This window comes from Mytilus galloprovincialis, chromosome 3, assembly GCF_965363235.1.
Source record: "Mytilus galloprovincialis chromosome 3, xbMytGall1.hap1.1, whole genome shotgun sequence".
Classification (NCBI taxonomy): domain Eukaryota; kingdom Metazoa; phylum Mollusca; class Bivalvia; order Mytilida; family Mytilidae; genus Mytilus; species Mytilus galloprovincialis.
In genome coordinates this window covers 73623392-73645782 of record NC_134840.1, presented here as the reverse complement: position 1 = coordinate 73645782, position 22391 = coordinate 73623392, and the positions used below count along the sequence as shown (strand labels likewise).

At 32.8% G+C, this 22391-nt stretch overlaps 1 protein-coding gene across 2 annotated transcripts in view; it reads left to right on the top strand.

Moving 5' to 3' along the window:
• The window catches only part of LOC143068892 (uncharacterized), a 50840-nt gene that overhangs the window by 9132 nt on the left and 19317 nt on the right, over nt 1-22391 (top strand). For both annotated transcript variants that reach the window (XM_076243245.1, XM_076243244.1), the window contains exons 5-14: nt 1879-5183; nt 6173-6405; nt 7946-7997; nt 8623-11162; nt 11912-12114; nt 12738-12936; nt 13355-13486; nt 13883-13999; nt 14504-14692; nt 15213-15275. In XM_076243245.1, coding sequence (XP_076099360.1) covers nt 1879-5183; nt 6173-6405; nt 7946-7997; nt 8623-11162; nt 11912-12114; nt 12738-12936; nt 13355-13486; nt 13883-13999; nt 14504-14692; nt 15213-15275 — 7033 coding nt within the window. The remainder of the gene's footprint in view (nt 1-1878; nt 5184-6172; nt 6406-7945; nt 7998-8622; nt 11163-11911; nt 12115-12737; nt 12937-13354; nt 13487-13882; nt 14000-14503; nt 14693-15212; nt 15276-22391) is intronic.

The window sequence follows — 22391 nt, the reverse complement described above, 5'->3', positions numbered from 1 at the left end:
TTTTAACACAATGTTTGTAACCACAAAAGGAAGGTTGGGATTGATTTTGGGGGTTATGGTCCCAACGGTTTAGAAATTAGGGGCCCAAAGGGGCTCAAAACAAGTATTTATCTAGTTTCAGGACAAGTAATTCAATTGCTCTGATATTGTACCACAATATTCATACCATATAGTAGAAGGTTGAGATCTATTTTAAGGGTTATGGGGCAAACAGTCTAGGAATTAAGGGCCAAAAAGGGGCCAAAAACAAGCATTTTTGTAGTATTGGGACAATAACTTATGTATAACTGTATGGATCTCTCTGACATTGTACCACAAGGTTCCATATAACGAAGGGAAGGCTTTGATTTAGTTTGGGGTTAATATCCCTGAACATTTAGGAATAAGGGGCCAAAAAAGAGCCAAAAAGAAGATTACAGGCAATAACTCGGGTTTTAGTGAATGGATCTCTCTGAAATTATGCTACAAGGTTTCTTACTACAAAGGAAAGGCTGGAATTGAGTTTCGGGGTTTTTGCTCCAAGGTGGGAGGGGGGTTTCAATAAACGAGGGGTCAAAAAAGGGGCCTAAATATGCATTTTTGTAGTTTTCAGTCAATAACTTGTGTTTAAGTGTATAAATCTCTCTGAAATTATACCACAAGTTTCCATACTACAAAGGGATGGTTATGGCTCAAATCATTAAGCAATTAGCGGCAAAAAGGGGGAAAACAAGGGTTTTTCTGGTTAAAGGACAATTTAGACAATTTAAAAGCAGTGTATGGGAGGTAATGCAATTTAAATTTAAAGAATAATGTTATACATATATATATATGTTTGATTACGTGATTACCTCCCTTACACTGCTTGTTTTCAAAAGTTTAAAGAAGAAATCTTCAATTGCACGGTAATGTGCAATAGATTTGTTAGATCTTTGACCACATTTATATTGTGACAAAAACCTATATTATGTCAAAAATTTTATCACAATCTAAATTCAGACAGTATCAAGCTTGAATATTGTGACCAAATTCGCCCCAATTGTTCAGGGTTCGACCTATGCGGTCGTATAAAGCTGTGCCCTACAGAGCACCTGGTTTAAAGTTAATTTATTATTTAAATTTGATTGTGTCTTTGTGGAAATTTGATGTCTTGGTTTTGACAAACATTTCACTCTAAGAAAGTTAGAACTTTGTAGATTGCTTAATTCATGGGTTACCTATACCTCAGAAGTCCTTTGAAAATTAGCACCTCCTCTTATGATATTAATCTATTGTTTTAAAAAGATAGCTTTAAAAGAAATATGTAATACATACACCTTGTTATAAAAGATTATAAAACTATTAAACTTTTGCAATCATATGACCATTATTATGCTAACCAGATTTTCAGAGTAAAATATATACTGCGGATTCATTATTATTCAGTGGATACCAGTCTTCATGAGCACAGTTGAACCACACATTTAAATGCTAAAGGAAATACTAATTTCTATCAGGTTGTATGCAGACTTTTGCAAACCCACTAAATCATATATCAACAAAAAGGAAAGTTTTTGGCAAACCATGAAAAATTGATATCCATTAAAATAAATGAATCCACAGTGGTTTAAAGAGTATCATATAATAAAATCAGTGTAATTGTTACAATTCCAAATATATTAAATGCAGTTGTGAAGTAAATGTCAACAAGCATGACAAGACAGCAACCTAACACCACAAAAATTTTTGAAACATATAAAGATCTAAATATGCTCTTCACCAAAACACCCTGTAAACATGTGACTAAACCATATGGCAGGCTCTTAATTGCACTGAGCCTTTACAGTTTTACACTTTTTAAAACACGCATTATTCTGCATGTTAAATGATTTTTTACACAATCCTGTTAATTTATTTTAGTGAAAAGGATGAAGATCCACATTCAGAAACAGACAGAATGGAAACCAGTTATGGCAGAGACCCAAGAGGACATCAGAGGTCATATTCCCAACCTGCAACTAGGGGTCAGTTCTTTGGTAACAGGAGACCTTACAGAAACAGACATGGTCAGTTTTATGACAAAGGTTATAATTATCAAGACAGCATGGAAAACCCTTATTGGCATAAAAGTGGAATGATGCAGATGTTTCCTTATCAATGGAGACAGCCATGGGATTCCACTTCTCCAGATCCTTGGGAACACCCCAATCAGACTCCTGAAGACATGGAATTCCAATATCAAGATAAAAATAGAAACAGAAGACCTAGCCATCAAGAGTCAAATGAACAATATTCTGGCAGAGAAAGGTACAATAGGTATGAATATGTACGACCAGAACGGGACCAGGATGTTGATAAACGTAGAATTGATGTAGATGAGAATAGAAAATCTGTGAGGTTTGAGGATGAATCCGAAGAAACTTCGGGATATTTGTCACAGCCCCAAGTGAGTCAGGATTTTATTACTTCAAAACGGAGGAAAAGAAGTAGCGACATTCCAGAAAAAGAGCAGCCAGTTGGTGGAAGGACAACTAAAAATAGTAAAAGTCGATCACTAGAGTCTCCCGTTGTTGAAGCTGATAGTACAACGGATATTGAAATGTCGACCAAAAGGTCATCAGTGGACAAAGACAGAAAACAGGAGGTTAAGAAAAAAACAGAAGCAAAAGTGAAAAAGAAAAAAGCGAGTAGTAGTAAAACTTCTCCAAGGTCAGATGAAGGTGATACAGTTTTGGAACGAGCAGAAAAGCTATGTAAAGAGCTTAGAGATAGAAGAGAAAAAGCAAAGAAGGATGTGCAAAAAGGAAAGAAAGTAGAGAAAAATGAAGAAATAAATAAACAGTTGGCTAAGTTTGCTGAAATAAATAAAAGTTATGTCAAAGGTGTTCTTGATGATGCAGACTTAGATGTGCCTTTAAAAACAATTGATATGCGATCCAAAAAGAGTGATAAAATTTCATCCACTACTCAGAAAAAAGAAAAAATCTCAGCAAGTTCCAGCAGTCCTGCCAAGGAAATAACTCCTGTAAGTTCTACTACAAAAACGAAGAACAAGAAACCAGTTTCTAAGGTAGAGAGCCCTAGCAGGTCCTCTGATAACAAAGTGAAGGATGTCAGTCCTTGTCCTAGGAAAATTATAGATATACATAGCATTGAAAGCCCTGATGAATCTCAGACTGAAAAAAGTTCACAGAAAAAAACAACTAGTCAGCCAAAATCTAAAGCAGGCAAGACAAAAGTAACAAGCAAAACTAGAGATATTGATGAAATAAGAAAAGAGATTGAATTAGAAGTTCGTCAGTCACAACAAGACAAAACTAATAAATCTCTTTTAAATGAAAGCCTGACTCTACAAGAAAATGAAGAGGATGAGTCAGCTGTATCAGAGAAAAATGTAGGCTTCAGAGAGACTCAAGATTCAGCTGAACCATCTAAATTACGGTCTTCTGTTGAATCTACTAGCCGGGAATCCTTATTAAAAATGGTAAATTCACCAAGGTCTCGTAAAGAGAGACAGCAATTAGCTGAGTTTTTGAGAACATATGCTAAATCACAAAACCGCTTATCATTACCTAGATTTAACTTGCAGATGTCAGGGTTGTATGATAACCTTGAGCATTATGGTGAATTCGGTTTGGAAGAGCTTTCGCCAGAAGTCCAACTTCAAATTGCAGAACTTATAGAGGCTGATATCAAGCCAGATATTGATGAGCTTGAACAAAATTTATTATTGTCTAATATCAAAATAGAAGGTGCAGATGATTTTCCTGGAATAGGCACACAGCTATCCTCCAGTGTTGATAAATTAGAACTATTGGATAAATCTCTGAATGAGCGAGAAAAATCGACAGCAGGCTTTTCAGATGTTGAGAGTATGAATGAATTGAATAGACTAAAATCAAAGATTTTATCTAGTAGTGAAATTAAAAAAGAACCTGATGGTGCGGTGAAAAGTCCTAATAGATCAAGTGGTCCACAATCACCACAGTATAGCCAAGAAGAAAGAGAGTTCATAGAAAAATTCTGTAGTCCTGGAAGTCCAGCTAAGGATGTCAGTAGTCCACAGAAGCATTTGGGAAGACCTGATATTTCAAGGGAATCAAGGGTCAGTAGTCCACAGAAAGATGTTGGAAAAACAGATATTTCAAAGGATTCTCATGTTGGTAGTCCACAGACATATGCTAGCAAGGCTGATATCCAGAGAGATTCTGTGGTTAGAAGTCCACAGAAACATGCCAACAGAGCTGATATCCTAAAGGATTCTCAATTCAGTAATCCACAGACCCATGATCACAATTCTGATGTTCTTAGGGATTCTCCTGTCAGAAGTCCACATACTCACAGAGCAGATATTCCTAGGAAATCACAGGACGATTCTTTCCGACACCGAATTAAAACAGAGATGCCTTTTATCACTGATGCACAAGATACTTTTGTATCTGATGATTATGTAGATCGAAGAGAAAAAATCGACCAGACAAAAGCAAGTGATATATTAGGGCCTATTAAAACTAGTATTAGCAATTTCCGTAGTAGGTCTAATTCTATGTCAAGTTTACATACAACTAAAGACTTTAATTTTAGTGATAGTCTGCGGTCAAATCCAGAAAGTAACACCAAGTTAGAATCAGTGACATCAATTGACCCATTAGAATTATGGCGTAAAGAACAAGCAAGGGAGACAACTTCCGAAAAACCTGAAAAACTGGACAATTTACAATTAAAATCTGATGAATATAAGCATATGAAATCCACAGTTACAAATTTCAGTCCCAGCAGGAGACAAGATAGGGAACAAACTGCAGTATCTCCAACCAAACTAACAGATGATGGACTGGCAAGTTACAGAGGAAGTCTGGAGAGCAATGTTATCTCTTCAATGTCTCAGAATAAAACTAATCAACCGGAACCATCTATTACTGTGACTGGCAGTCTTCCATGGAATAATAGGGGACTATTACCGCACACTCCAATAAAATCAGATATGACACAGCCTGGGACTTCATGGTTTGATGCTGTTTCATCAGGTCAGCAAAAGTATCATACACAATCAGGTCATGAATCTGTTGGTGAAAAGATATTAGTGGCTCCCTCTGTTTCTACTTGGCTTAGTAGTGGGATACCAAAGACTGAACCATTGTGCACAGTAGGGACTGTAGCATTAACCAGCACTACAACAGTAACAACCTGGTCTACCTCATCTGGATATTTGACTCAACCTCAAGGTATGTTCATTAAATGTGATTGTTGATTTTTAGTTTTGAGGTCACATAGATACGACTTGACTGTAATAGCAAAATTTTGTAGTAGTCATAGTTCTCAAGATCAATATTTTATCAATATCAGGCCACCCTTGAAATTCTTTGTTTGATGTTGCCTACCCATGCCTTGTAGGGTTAGGCAGGTAGGTTTATCTTGTTTAAGACAAGAAAATGATGAATGTGCAAACAATTGTTTTTTTAATTAACAGGTAGGCTGCTTTTCATGTGGCTATGAAGGCACTGCAAACAATTTAAGTCTTATTTTTGGGCTCTGCATATTTTGCGATACATATATATACCTATTCTCCTGTTATCTATAGATAAAAAATACATAGTTTGAAAAATATGTTGATGATGTCAAACTCTAACAATCACTTTCTGAAAATATGACACAGGCCGTTTAGGAAAACTATTTTGTAATATGAAAACTATGGATGTTGAAGAATTATTGAGTTACTTAGTTATTGTCTTTATTTGTTTTTGTTGTTATATGTCACAAACTGTATAGTTTATATGGCAATAAAACTTTGAATTGAATTGATTGAATAAACAATCAATCATTGATCAAGGTCATCAAACCCCTAACCTTTTGCACTGTAGATGAACTTGCTACCATGAAACTAGTAGTATATATGTGATGTATATACAATTAATATTTAGAATGCAGCCAAAAGTATTAAATCTAAGACATGTAAAAAGTGCACGACCTGTAAAATGCTGCAAGGAATGCTTGAACTTAAAATATTAACAGTACTTCATTTATTACATATTATTGAAATTTACTTACGTCAACAAAAGATTTGAACGTGATATAATTGTTTAATAATTGTTTTACTTTATTTGAGGTGACTTATAGGTCCATTACTATTTATCATATATTATATGTTTATAATCTGTACATAATTTACACATGTCACTATAATAAATAATTTACTTACTTACTTCTATTACAGTGATGTCATCATCAGACATGAGTTTATCCACTCTTGGTCGGGACATCAGAATGAGGCGACCATCAGAGACTTCTACAGCAGAAAGTTTAGTTGATACTGTATATGATATAAGTATTAAGGAGGAAGATATACGCCAGGAGTTACAGGACGTAGATCAGAATATTACTAGGTTACGGAAACTAATAGAAGAATCGACAGAGGAGCTCAACAATTATAAAGAAAGGAAACAAAAAGTTTGTTATTAGATATTTCAAGTCTAGCATAGTTTAAAAAGATAGTCAAACAAATTGAGTTTCCTAGCAGTATAAAAATGGGAAAACGTGGTATGATTGACAATGAGGCCAGCTTGGCTGGAGACAAAGTGGCTTAGAAGTTCACAACTGTAGGTCATTGTACAGCCTTCAAAAATGGGCAAACCCATATCACATAGCAAGCTATGATAATAGGCCATGAATTGACAAATATAAAACAATTCAAACATGAAAATTAAAGGCCTGATTTATATTCAGAGCAAGAAATGAAAAATATATTTGACATACAGCAACAAACTCAGGGTTGGCAAAGTTATACCCGCCCGGGAAAACCCAGGTGGGAAACCCGGGTTTTCCCCGGCTGGACAATACTCCCTGAAATGAGTAATACTGGGCAATACTGGGCAATATGATTTTTTCAGCTTATTTCAACACAAAAGAGTAAAGACTTGTGTTAGTTTCATAGTATTATAGCTAAATATATACATTTTATACAAATAACCATTGAGAGTCATTGCTAGAAGATTGAAACTTCAATTTCATTCTCTTCTCCACTTATTCTAAGTAGGCAGAATACAAGATTTGCACATTTAAGGATACCTTATTAATTTCCTAGCATTGTTTCAATAATCCAAACTTTGCAAACATTTTATTGTAGTGTTTAAGTGAATTGTAAATTCAAATAGAAATACAATCATATTGCTAAATATCACCCTACAGGTTCATGTCATTAACACTTATAGAAATGGAAAGGGTGATTTTTGTTATATAAACATATCTGTGTTATAATCTGAATAATTACTTATTAATTAGTGATATACATATAAATTATTTAAAAGTAATTTTACTGACACGCAATTGCTAATTCCTAATATTAGTTATATATTTTTGAAAAAAATGAATTCCTTGCATTTACATGAACGTTAACAGTTTGACCAATCTAGACTGAAGGGTAATTTAATAGATTTTTAGGATAATTATTGAGAAAGGCTTTTTAATATTTACATTTGTCTAATGTGTCTTCATGTACACTTGTCTCAGAGTTGCCAGAAGAATACTTTCTCAAATGTATACACTTGTATTATAAGTCTCTTAAACAAGTATGAAACTTATTTATAAATCTTAATGTGTTTATAAAATATCTTAAATGTATTTATGTTTAATCACTGAATCCTCTTTAAAATTCAAGCCAGTATTTCATATTACCCAGTATTGCCCAGTATTACCCATTAAAACCCAGTAAAAACCCGGGTTTTCCCAGTATTTCCTTCTGGGCTGGGCGAAAATCATAAAACCCAAGTTTTTGCCAACCCTGAACCAACTGTAACCAAATTCAAATTCACTTTGTTCTAAATTTGTAAAAAAAAAAAGCTGCACTTTAATACATGTACATGAGAAAAAATGCAACACCACAAATGTAACTAGTTAGTTTTCTACCAAAAGATATGCATGGATTACATATTTTTAGCTAAAAAAATTGTAACAAGTATACAGATATTATAGAATAAATCAACTATTTCAGCTGAAAAAGGATGAAGAAAACTTAAGATCAAGAAGAATCAATGTTCTACAAGGTAAATTATTTATGATTTAATTACATTTTTTTAAGGAGTTTTGCTGCTGATTATCAAAATTATAGCATTTTCATAAATTTGGTTCTTCTTTCAAAGTAGATTGCACACTAAGTTAAGCTTTTTAGATACTAGATATTTGAAAAAACTAGACACTTGATTGTTAGTATTTGCCTGTGTTCTTATATGCAATGAAGGGGTAAAAGTTTATTGAACAATATTTGCAATTAAAGTACTGCAATTGGGGCAAAATTGATTTCCTTTTTATCATTCAAGCTATTTTATCAAAACTTCACCAAACTTTTATTTAAAATGCTGCCTAGAACAAACAAGTCCCTCTTGGTTTGTTTTTTTGTATCATAAGAACAAAGTTCAAGTGCAAACACCTTTTAATTTTGAGAGCACTTGGTTGAAGTTTTAAAAGCAACAAAAACAATAAAAAAATGGTTCCAGATAACAGACAAAGACGATTTTCTACTACAATTACAAATTGATTCCAACTCTTTTGGATTTATGGTGCTTCATTATTTTTGTTTGTAGTCATTTTGCATGTAAAGGAAACTTTTTGAAAAAAAATCGATTAATATGAATTTGATAAAAATGCAGAATTTTATACGTATTGTTGCAGAAGCTCGTGATAAACAAAAAAGACCAGATTCAAGACATGATTCAGATATATCTGATCGACCTACTCCACCATTATCAGCCACGGAGGATTCAGGAGTGACATCTGGTGGTAGAGTTGTACCTATGTCATCTGCAGAGAACTCATGGCTAGGACATAGTTCAAGGTCAGGGCCAGAATATCAGTTTGGAAATCCAATAGAACCACATATTTTGAAAGGATTGCAAGTTTTAAACTCAATTCAACAAAATAATGAAAAAGATAAAAATGAAATCCCTTCATATGGACCAAGAGCCTTTGATTCTACATTATCATACAATCAACCTTCAGATCTGCCACCAATTTCAACTCACGCCTCACTTCAACATATTCCCTCACATTTGATGGAAGCCTCACATCAGCAGTTGAAATCTCTAAATGCCACTGATGTTAGGCAGCAAATGTCATCAAATGTATCAACACAACAAATGCCATCTTATGCATCATTACAACAGATGTCACCAAATGTATCATTACAACACATGCCACTAAATGTGTCATCACAATATATGCCACTAAATTTATCATCACAACACATGCCACCAAATGTATCCTCACAACACATGCCACCAAATGTATCCTCACAACACATGCCACCAAATGCATCATTACAATATATGCCACCAAATGTGTCATCACAACAGATGCCACAAAATATATCACCACAACAGATGCCACCAAATATTTCGTCACAACAGATGCCACCAAATGTTTTAATTCAACAACACATGATGCTACCCCCTCGTAGTATTCAATCTGTTCAATCTTCTCAGTTTCAAGGAGCCTCAATCTCACCTGTCAGAATTGGGTCAAATGTTGGTATGCCTTCTGTTCAATTTTCTTCTCCTGATAGTCAAATGTCACCAGGACAACAGCAGAGAATTGACAAGTCAAAAGATATCACCCAGATAAAAGTTTCAGATATACTTTATGAAGGGGCTGATATGTCGTCTGCTTCAAATGTGCAGAAGATGTCAAAGTATGGTTCGTTGCAGGAACAAATCTCAGATACGGAAAAACAAACAAATTTCTCAACTACCTCCTCTAAAACTATAAATGAAAGAGTGCTGGATCAACAAAGAATATTAAATTCATCTTATGATAAACAAGTTATTAATTCAGAGAAAAATTTGGAAAGGGATCAAGCTTATGGTGAGAAAATATTAAACAATCCAAGTTCTGAGCGACAATCTGAGGATGTCATAATGATGAGTGATGATCAGAAACATGGTGGTGATATTATAGTTATTAACGATTCACCTAAACGATCTGTGAAGAATGAATATTCTGAAAAACCACATATGAAAGCCTGGCTGGCAGCAGAAAAACCTGATTTTGAATATCATCCATCTCGATCAAAATCCCCTGAATGTGATGAATCTCAAAGTCATTCAAGGACATTGCCTTTAGGAACACAGTCCCCTGTTGCCTTAAAACACAGAAAAGATGACCATGATGCAGTGAAGAATCTGCATTCTCCATTACGACCTACTCCAACCAAAGACCAAAAAGTTAGTAAAAGACAAGCTGAACAAATTGAAATAGAGGAAGAAAAAAAGGATATTGAGAGTAATCAAACAACTGACTTAAAATCATTTGGATTTGTAACTCTCAGCAATCTAATGAACACTGACCAGACAAAATCTCCTCAAAATACACCAGTTAATTCACCAAGAAGGGAAGAAGTGAAAAAAATAAATAAACATGAGGTTGAAATGTCTCCCAAAACTTTTTCTGGAAATGATGAATTAAGGAATACAAAATTAGGTGAGGAACCTAAATTTGAAAGGCTATCCTCCAATATGGAGGAATATACAAGTTTGTCTAAAGGAAGTGATGTAGGTTCATCAAAGAATGATGGGAAGGGTAGTGATGCTGAAAAATCTGATGTGATGAGACAAATATACGATAACAGAGAAAAAGTAAACATTCAATACATGGGAAGTCTCTCTCAAGGAGTGGATCAGGCAAAACTGCTGAAACAATTCAAATCTGGGAAAGGAAAAGATGATGGTATGTCTTTTTTAGTGGTCGACGGAGATCAAAACAAAGACATGTATAATAAACTGCAGTTGCTATTCAACAAACCACCGACTGGATCTAGTCGTTCAAATAAGGAAGACATTAGAATGGAAACGGATGATAGAAGTGATTCAGGAGTTAAAGACCATGATTCTAATTTTGAAAGTATCGGGAGCAATAATTCTTTAGGGGAGAAAATCAGACAATATTGTAAACAAAATAAGCCTGATGTATCTGAACTTTTGATTACTGTATCGGATAATGAACAGAGGGAAGGGGCTGATTGTTCTGTGGTTAGTCCTGGACCTGAGAAATTAGAGGAGAGAAGGTGTTCGTCTCCTTACAAGAAACGACTGAAAACAAAGAAAGAAAGAGACAGAGCTTCAATTCGTAAACAAAAGGAAGGCTGTATTTTAGAATCAAGCTCAGATTATAATTCTCAGGATGAAGAGGTTCCTCAAAAGCATGGGCACAGACCTAAGGTAAGGATTTTACACCAAGTTTGTATATCGAATTTAGGAGACTCATGTAATGATTTTATTTTTCTGTCCAACCCTATGAATATATTCCATATAAAAAGAAAATGTGGTATTATTGCCAATGAGACAACTTTCCAAAAGAGACCAAAATGACACAGAAATTAACAACTATAATGTCATTGTACAGCCTTCAACAATGAGCAAAGCCCATACCACAAAGTCTGTTTTTAAAGTCCTAGAAATGACAAATGTGAATCAATTCAAATAAAAACACCAAACAGCCTTATTTATGTAAAAAAATGAATAAAAAAATAAATATGTAACACATTTAAACCAACGACAACCACTGAATTACAGGCTCCTGTATGCATATCATTTAAAAAAAAAAAACAGCTAAAAAAAGTCTTGAAAATCAAACCATAACTTGCATTTGGATCTTGTGTATGGAAATACAAGTATCATAAATAGTTGAATGAAGCATTCCTTTAGAAAAAATAAAAATGTATAAAGATCTTTGGAATTTATGCCAAAGGCAATTAAAGAGAATGTAGTATAAATAAAATTGTATAGAAAATGTATGAAATTGATTTAAATCCTAAGGCCAATTTATTATATCCCTTGATTATATTTTGAGTATCTCGTGTACCCTTTTATGATTATTCAATTAGATTTTAAAACAGTGATATTTATTGTTGTCTTTCATTTTAGATAAAATCAAGCAATATTAATTATTTGCTTTTTAATAATTTTAGAGTGGACAGAAATCCAGAAGTTCTGATGTAGAAATTATATCTGACAACAAAGATGATATCATGTCCTTTGACAAGAAATCAGAAGATATAAGATCACATGATAAGGGGTCAGAAGTCATTCCACACAGGTTGCTAGAAGAAGTCCAGTTGGAAACAGAATCAGACGACAGCCGAGCACAATTTAAAGACAAATTTTCTGAAAGGTATATATGCAACAGTTTAATATATGCTATAAGATGACTTATACAAAGATATTAATTTGAGTAACAAAAATTTCAGTGTATGGATGTTGCTTATGTTTAAGTTTATAAATAAGGTGTAAAATACCAATTTTTGATAATAATAAATATTTTGATTTTGACATGTTTATAACATTACAGTTACATAATTCGCCGTTTCATTATCTAATGCACTCTGGGTAATATTTTCAAAAAGCGATTGGTTTAAAATGTTCTATACAATGGAAATTCAACCAATGATGTAATGTTATTTTCATTTAGGTGTACGAACAATGAGATTACCCATAGTCCTTTACATTCTGAAAAGCCAAATTGATATATTTTCACATAATTGACCAGACTTTTTTATCACTTTATACATTTTCCTTAAAATGAAATTGTTTTGAGGGATTATTTTATTACATGGCAAATATTTTGGACGAGAGAAATTCTATTAAAAAAAAGAGGATAATGCTGTAATATAAAATTCCATGATACATGTATGTATAAATGCTGCTTTGCATTTCATGATTACTTGTACATTTTATTTTGGCAAAAGAAAATGATAAAATTGTTACATGAACTAGAACAACTTTTTATGACTGCAGGTTCAAATTAAACCCTAATTTGTTGGCATCATTGAAAGCAGCTGTAAGATCAAGTTTGTCAAAAGAGGATTGCAGAGAAACAAAGGTCGATTATCGAAGATTTACAGGTCCTCAACAGCAGGTGTCTGGTATACAAATTGTTGGAGATGAGATTTATGTGTCTTATCTTGGAAACTCTGTCAGAAAATTCAATTTTAAGGTAAGGGGATATGGATGGCTTTCAGATATTCTGTAATGTGATTTGGTAGATCTGGAAAAAAAATACAGCTGTTTTAAAAAAAAATATTATGGGAAAATCATGAAAATCATGAAAATAATTAAATGGGAAATGCTTTATACGTAAACCTTTGACATTCAATAAGGGAACAGAATACAGTCAGAACAAAATTAAAATTTGTATGATACAATCAGTTATATTCTTTTTTTTATAGTTCAGGATAAAAGTTAAGGTAGATTGAAGCTTAGTGCATATGTGCATTGAAAGGTTATTTTTAAAAATGATATGCAAAATTATGATTGACCCTGATTTCAGTGGTTCATTGCTAGCAGTGCTTGTTTTCCTATGTTGTTTTTTTTTATTTCATAAATATTAATTTATTGTATCTTTGATATTTTAGACTGGTGAATTACTACATGCATTTGACTGCTCACCACATCAGATCAGTTGTATGTTTGTCCTGAGAAATAATGATTCCCTACGACTGTATACAGGAGGCCCCTCACAACATTTATTAGGCTTCAATGCTATTGTAAGTTTGACATTGAAAGTATAGTATAAGAAAAACTGAGTTTTCTCTATTGAAACAGTTTGCATGTTTTGATAAGGTAATGAAAAATTAAATGAACAGGTATCTTTATTTCTTTTTAAGGATTTTTTTCATGGAGTTATAATTTTCCTGGATTTAGACACTATATATATGTATATAATCAGGAAGATCTATATTCTCAAGTTCTAGTACGCAGTATTTGTCAAAATAATCAACTTGAGTTTTAGTATCAATGTGTATTTTTTTTTATTAATCTAGGAAAATTGATTCTCATGAAAAAAAATGTATATTAATATTACAATATTATAAAACTATAGAAATAATTCCTGAAAAAAGATGGAAATAGTTAATATCTAAAAATTAAATGTCTGTTTGTAGACGGGACAATTATTTCGAACAGAAAATTTGGAGGAAAAATTACAGTGTTTTCATCATAACTGGGGGAAGTTGTTTATTGGTACATATACAGGATCTATATTGGTCTGGAGTACAAAGGTCAGTTTATATAGATACAAACCTTTCTAAGAACAATCTTTTTAACAATTAATTATTACAATCACTAAAAATGATACAGATTTTCAATAACACAAAAAAAAACTTTATTAAGGACACAAAAATCTATATCAAAGAGACAGCAACCAACCACAAAGACCAGACGAGTTCATCTTCATCATGTGGATCAATCTTCAAGGTAACTAATTATAAATGAGGAAAAGTTGAATCAGCAACCCATCACAAGTTGATCAAAAAGAAATATCTGGAGGACACCAGGTTGTCATACTTATAAGTAATAACGATTTCTATAACATCTAGCACTATTTCATTAAACCTAAGAAAAATATAAAAGAAATTAAATTTTATTATTTTTACTATTTTAAATATGAAAAAAATCTTAAAATTCATATTATTTTCACAACAAAATAGGTGTATCTAGTAAATTATTATTTTGACTTTATATAGATACTTTCACATATTAAAAAAAGTATTTGTATATTGTAGACTGATAGGAATATAGATGCATACGTTTGTTCTGATCGACCAATCAGTTGTATATCCTCAGCAACAGAAGGGGCTCAGAAAGTTATTCTTGTAGCAGCATATGATTCCACTGTATTTGTTCTGAGTGCCACATCTGGACTGTTGATACGTATTCTGGAAGGGCATACAAAAACTGTATTCTCTCTACAGGTAAGTCGCATTGAAGCTTAGGAGAAAACCTAAACTGGATTCTTTTTATAAGTTTAGGAAATTGATAAGTGTACTAACGCATATATGTTGAATATAACAAAAGCCATGTGATATGAAATTGGTTTACTTACAGAATCATGAATAGGTATAACTTGTAGATGAAATCAGAGTTCTTGTCAGATATTTTATAGCATCCTGGTAAACAGAGAAATTTGAAATACCATCTTACCATGATGCTAAAAGACCTTGAGGATTTCAAATAAATATTTGCAGTGATTGCTATTACTTACCTCAATGTTCTGAGGGTATAATGCAATTTACCTATAGATCATTTAATGCTGTGACAAATTACAGATTTGGTAAACAAATTTTCAAACATTTCTGATTTTTTTTCCCGAAAGTTGGTGGTTCTCTCCAGTTTCCGCCTCCAACTACCCCGCTCCTTTTCAAAAAAGGTTTTTAGCTGTAGCACATAAGATCTGTAAGTAGTTTTACTGTAAATAATTTTAATATTTGACAGGTTGATGGAAGTATTGTATTCAGTGGATCTGGAGATAAAACAGTCATGGAACATAATTTACAGGTAACATTTTGTGTGGTTCTGGTTTAGTACCAGTTTAAGTTACCATCAGAAACTCACAGTTTTACTCAAATATTTTCAACAGGATTTCTTTTTGAAAATATATTTATAACATATAATGGGGTACCAAAAGATAAACATATAATGGGTTACCAAAAGTTTAACATATAGTTGGTTACAAAAAGTTTTTTTAACATGAGAGAACCAATGGTCAATTTAAATGAACTTAAATTCCTTTTCCTAACCATTGGATAAGTTAAACTCCTGACATGATTAGGTATTTATCATTCCTGGTTTTCAGATACTGTGGATTCATTATTACTTTTTGGATATCCATTTTCGTGGGTACAGCTCAGCCTCAAATTTATATATTTCACGAATTACAAATTTTCTGTAAGCTTTGTATGCACAGATTGGCAAAACCACGAAATCAAATATCCACCAAAATGCTAATTTTCCTCAATCCACAAAAATTGATAACCAAGACAATAAATGAATCCACAGTATTCAGGTTTTTAGCACTCCTGATGAAAGTATACCAGGAAAACACTCCTGACCCTTGGAATTTACCTTGCAAGGTCCTCATGCCCATCAGACAGTTTTCATTTGACCTCAACCTCATTTCATGGATCAGTGAACAAGGTGAAGTTTTGGTGGTCAAGTCCATATCTCTAGATACTATAAGCAATAGGTCTAGTACATTCGGTGTATGGAAGGACTGTAAGGTGTACATATCCAACTGGCAGGTGTCATCTGACCTTGAGCTCATTTTCATGGTTTAAGTGGTTATAGTTAAGTTTTTATTGTGTTTTGGTCTGTTTTTCTTATACAGTATGCATTAGGTCTACTATATTTGGTGTATGGAATGATTATTAGGTGTACATATCTAGCTGACAGGTGTCATCTGACTTGACCTCATTTTCATGGTTCAGTGGTCAAAGTTAAGTTTTTGAGTTTTGGTCTTTTTTTTCAAATACTATATGTAATTGATCAACTTTATTTGGTGTATTGAAATATTTTATGACCTATATGTCAGTCGCACAGGTTTTAATTGACCTAGACCTCATTTTCACAGTTCATTGCTCAGTGTTAAGTTTTTATACGACCGCAAAAATTTTAATTTTTTGGTCGTATATTGCTATCACGTTGGCGTCGTCGTCGTCGTCCGAATACTTTTAGTTTTCGCACTCTAACTTTAGTAAAAGTGAATAGAAATCAATGAAATTTTAACACAAGGTTTATGACCACAAAAGGAAAGTTGGGATTGATTTTGGGAGTTTTGGTCCCAACATTTTAGGAATTAGGGGCCAAAAAGGGCCAAAATAAGCATTTTCTTGGTTTTCGCACTATAACTTTAGTTTAAGTTAATAGAAATCTATGAAATTTTGACACAAGGTTTATTACCACAAAAGGAAGGTTGGGATTGATTTTGGGAGTTTTGGTTCCAACAGTTAAGGAATTAAGGGCCAAAAAAGGGCCCAAATAAGCATTATTCTTGGTTTTCGCACAATAACTTTAGTATAAGTAAATAGAAATCAATGAAATTTTAACACAAGGTTTATGACCACAAAAGGAAGGTTTGGATTGATTTTTGGAGTTGAGGTCACAACAGTTTATGAATTAGGGGCCAAAAAGGGGCCCAAATAAGCATTATTTTTGGTTTTTGCACCATAACTTTAGTATAAGTAAATAGAAATCTATGAAATTTAAACACAAGGTTTATGACCATAAAAGGAAGGTTGGGTTTGATTTTGGGAGTTTTGGTCCTAACAGTTTAGGAATAAGGGGCCCAAAGGGTCCAAAATTGAACTTTGTGTGATTTCATCAAAAATTGAATAATTGGGGTTCTTTGATATGCCGAATCTAACTATGTATGTAGATTCTTCATTTTTGGTCCTGTTTTCAAATTGGTCTACATTAAGGTCCAAAGGGTCCAAAATTAAACTTAGTTTGATTTTAACAAAAATTGAATCCTTGGGGTTCTTTGATATGCTGAATTTAAAAATGTACTTAGATTTTTAATTATTGGCCTAGTTTTCAAGTTGGTCCAAATGGGGGTCCAAAATTAAACTTTGTTTGATTTCATCAAAAATTGAATAAATGGGTTCTTTGATATGCCAAATCTAACTGTGTATGTAGATTCTTAATTTTTGGTCCAGTTTTCTAATTGGTCTACATTAAGGTCCAAAGGGTCCAAAATTAAACTAAGTTTGATTTTAACAAAAATTAAATTCTTGGGCTTATTTGATATGCTTTATCTAAATATGTACTTTGATATTTGATTATGGGCCCAGTTTTCAAGTTGGTCCAAATCAGGATTCCATATCAAGTATTGTGCAATAGCAAGAAATTTTCAATTGCACAGTATTGCACAATAGCCAGAAATATCTAACTACACAATATTGTGCAATAGCAATTAATTTTCAATTGGAGTTATCTTTCTTTGTATAGAATAGTAGTTGATAATATATGTTGGAAATTTGCCAGACATGACTATGATGTCATTTTCTATTTTTATTTGCCAATAACTTTATGTAAATAACTTCATTGGAAATTTGCCAATATAAAATGTTGCTGATGAAGCTTTTTTTCCTTATCTTATCTAAAATGTTTTTAGATAATGTATGTTGGACATTTGCCAGACATGACTATGATGTCATTTTCTATTTTTATTTGCCAATAACTTTATGTAAATAACTTCATTGGAAATTTGCCAATATAGAATGTTGCTGATGAAGTTTTTTTTATACGACCGCAAAAATTTTAATTTTTTGGTCGTATATTGCTATCACGTTGGCGTCGTCGTCTGCGTCGTCGTCGTCGTCCGAATACTTTTAGTTTTCGCACTCTAACTTTAGTAAAAGTGAATAGAAATCAATGAAATTTTAACACAAGGTTTATGACCACAAAAGGAAGGTTGGGATTGATTTTGGGAGTTTTGGTCCCAACATTTTAGGAATTAGGGGCCAAAAAGGGCCCAAATAAGTATTTTCTTGGTTTTCGCACTATAACTTAAGTTTAAGTGAATAGAAATCTATGAAATTTTGACACAAGGTTTATGACAACAAAAGGAAGGTTGGGATTGGTTTTGGGAGTTTTGGTTTCAACAGTTTAGGAATTAAGGGCCAAAAAAGGGCCCAAATAAGCATTATTCTTGGTTTTCGCACAATAACTTTAGTATAAGTAAATAGAAATCAATGAAATTTTAACACAAGGTTTATGACCACAAAAGGAAGGTTGAGATTGATTTTTGGAGTTGAGGTCACAACAGTTTATGAATTAGGGGCCAAAAAGGGGCCCAAATAAGCATTATTTTTGGTTTTTGCACCATAACTTTAGTATAAGTAAATAGAAATCTATGAAATTTAAACACAAGGTTTATGACCATAAAAGGAAGGTTAGGTTTGATTTTGGGAGTTTTGGTCCTAACAGTTTAGGAATAAGGGGCCCAAAGGGTCCAAAATTGAACTTTGTGTGATTTCATCAAAAATTGAATAATTGGGGTTCTTTGATATGCCAAATCTAACTATGTATGTAGATTCTTAATTTTTGGTCCAGTTTTCAAATTGGTCTACATTAAGGTCCAAAGGGTCCAAAATTAAACTAAGTTTGATTTTAACAAAAATTAAATTCTTGGGCTTATTTGATATGCTTTATCTAAATATGTACTTTGATTTTTGATTATGGGCCCAGTTTTCAAGTTGGTCCAAATCAGGATTCCATATCAAGTATTGTGCAATAGCAAGAAATTTTCAATTGCACAGTATTGCACAATAGCAAGAAATATCTAATTGCACAATATTGTGCAATAGCAATTAATTTTCAATTGGAGTTATCTTTCTTTGTATAGAATAGTAGTTGATAATATATGTTGGAAATTTGCCAGATATGACTATGATGTCATTTTCTATTTTTATTTGCCAATAATTTTATGTAAATAACTTCATTGGAAATTTGCCAATATAAAATGTTGCTGATGAAGCTTTTTTTCCTCATCTTATCTAAAATGTTTTTAGATAATGTATGTTGGACATTTGCCAGACATGACTATGATGTCATTTTCTATTTTTATTTGCCAATAACTTTATGTAAATAACTTCATTGGAAATTTGCCAATATAAAATGTTGCTGATGAAGTTTTTTTTATTGTTTTATACAATAAACAATGTATATTCACTTTTACTACCAACCAATCTTTACCATTCAGTGATAACAAGCACTTTATTTTACATTTTAATATTTTATGATGTATTTAAAAGAGTAGTTATTGTTGCAAACTCCATTAGAAATTTGAATTGATATCAGTTTTGGAAAAAGGGAAACAGGGATGTGAAAAAAGGGGGGGGGTTTAAATTTTTCTCATTTCAGATTTCATAAATAAAAAGAAAATTTCTTCAAACATTTTTTTGAGAGGATTAATATTCGACAGCATAGTGAATTGCTCAAAGGCAAAAAAAAACTTTAAAGTTCATTAGACCACATTCATTCTGTGTCAGAAACCTATGCTGTGTCAACTATTTAATTTTAGATTTAAAAAGTTTGAAGAAGAAATCTTTAATTGATTTGTAAAATCTTGACATTTGTTTTGTGTAAAAAAAAACTATGTAATGTCAAAAATTTGATCACAATCCAAATTCAGAGCTGTATCACGCTTGAATGTTTTGTCCATACTTGCCCCAACTGTTCAGGGTTCGACCTCTGCGGTCGTATAAAGCTGCGCCCTGCGGAGCACCTGGTTGTGTTTTGGTCTGTTTTGCTTAAACTTTTAGCAATAGGTCATCTATATGTTGTATGGAAGAATTGTTAGCTGTACAGGTCTGCCTGGCATGGTTCATCTGACCTTGACCTAATTTTCATGGTTCATTGGTCAATGTTTAGTTTTCTTGGTTAATGTTAAGTTTATGTGACAGTGGTAATAAAGCTTTATATTTAGGACTATCAACATAATATCAATGATTAGTAAAGAAGTCAAGACATTTCAGCGTGCACACTCTTGTCCTTTTGTTGTACTGTTTTACCATTGTCCAAAGTTGGGGAGGGTTGGGATCCAGCTAACATGTTTAACCCCGACACATTCTGTTTGTATGTGCCTGTTCCAAGTCAGGAGCCTGTAATTCAGTGGTTGTAGTTTGTTGTTGTGTTAAATATTTTCTTTTCTTTTCTTTTTTTGTCCATTAATTAGGCTGTAAATTTTCTCGTTTCAATTGTTTTACATTTGTGATTTCTGGGCCTTTTTTAGCTGACAATGCGGTATGGGATTTGCTAATTGAGGAAGACCGTAAAGTGACCTATAGCTGTTAATTTCTGTGTCATTTTGTCTGTTGTGGAGAGTTGTCTCATTGGCAATCATTCCACATCTTTCTTTTTACATTTGTTGAGCTTAACCTCCTAGTAAATATGACCATCATGGAAAATCAGCATTATAAGCGCTCTTATGCAGTTCTCTTCAGAGTTCAATGAAATTCATATCAAAGGATTACATCAGCAATATCTGAGACCAGTACGACAATCAGATGGTTTCAATAATTTTTTTTTGAGAGTGATGCAACTTGTTAATGTAAATTATATGGAAAATCAACATTTTAAGTGCACTCATACCTACATTTCTGATCAGTGTGAAATGACCAATTACTGACATCAGCAATATCTCAGATGAATTTATAAATCAGCAGGGAACGGTTATTTTTTACAAGATATATGCCTCTTAGAAATATAAGTGATATGAAAAATTCCATTATATTGCCATGGGAAAATTTGATGCGCTGTTAAAATCTGTTTTTTTTTTAAACAAATGCAAGGTTGTTCTGGTTGACCCAACTTTTGATTTAGTGCTAAAGAAAATGGATAATTTTCGTAATTTTATGTTCTGATTCTGTTTTTAGCATGCATCTGCTTATTGTCCTAGGATTTGGTATACAAGTTAAAACTATTAGTATTTACATATCACATGAGATATTATAAAAGTAGATCTTTGGTCTATACTATTAAGACAGCAACTGAGTGAAACTATATCACCAAATGTCATTTCGATTTCAACATAGGGTCCAAGTTTTTCAAAGTTATATCAAAGTTTCTGATCTGCTGAATAAAAAATATGTCCTTCACACTTAATATGCTTAAAAAGTGCAGCTATACTTTGGTTTATGTTTTATATAGCAAAGTTATATACAATGCGGGAATAAAATAATGCTGGCAATTCATACAGAGTTTAAATTCAGTTGTTAAAAAAATATCTATGATGTCATTGTGTCATTGAGTTGCACTGTTTCTCTTTCTTAATGTAAATTATATGTAAGTTATTGAAAGAATAATACTGCTTATTTTGTAAGCAGTGTTTTTTAGGCCGTGCTTTCTTTTAGAATCCAGAGAACTCGACAGAACTAAGTATTTCTTTGTCTTGTTCCTTGCTATCTATCCATAAAGTCCCATGGACATCAATTGTCATAACCCCTGGCTCTTCAAGTCCTAATAATTTTAAATCTAAGATTGTCAGTAATTCACCCTGTGCGGTGAGGATATGAAGTGCATGTTGTTTCATATCAGAAACTATCAAATTAAAGGACCTTGTACTCAGGACTTCAACAGGAGTAAAAGGATGTACATTTGAATTAATAAAGGAGCTTCCATGGTATTTCCATTGAATAATTCCATCTTGACTGATGAACACTACATCTCCTATATAGCTTTCAGCCATAATACTATCTATGTAACAGATAGCACCATCATTGACTGTCGTACAGCATCGTACAACATCTCTTGTAAGTAGTTGTCTCCCATGATTTTTGTAGACCTGTATGATTTTCCCTTTAAAACCCAATCTCATGATGATGGGAATGTCTGTTTTGTCTTTGACACTGCTACAATTTAATCCAACTATAATTTCGTTGCCTGAAACATAAACAGTATAAGCTTTATTGGGAGAAAGATCTGTGAAAACTTTCAGTTCATCATCTGCTTCTAAAAAACAGATATGTGAAAATCTTCTTAATGTGATGAGAACACCTTTATTCAAACATCTAATTTCAGTAACACAATGGTCCATTTCTAATGATTGTATGGTTTCAATTTCATCTTTTACCAGTAGTTGACGTATTTGTTTTCCTCCATCTGTGATCCAAA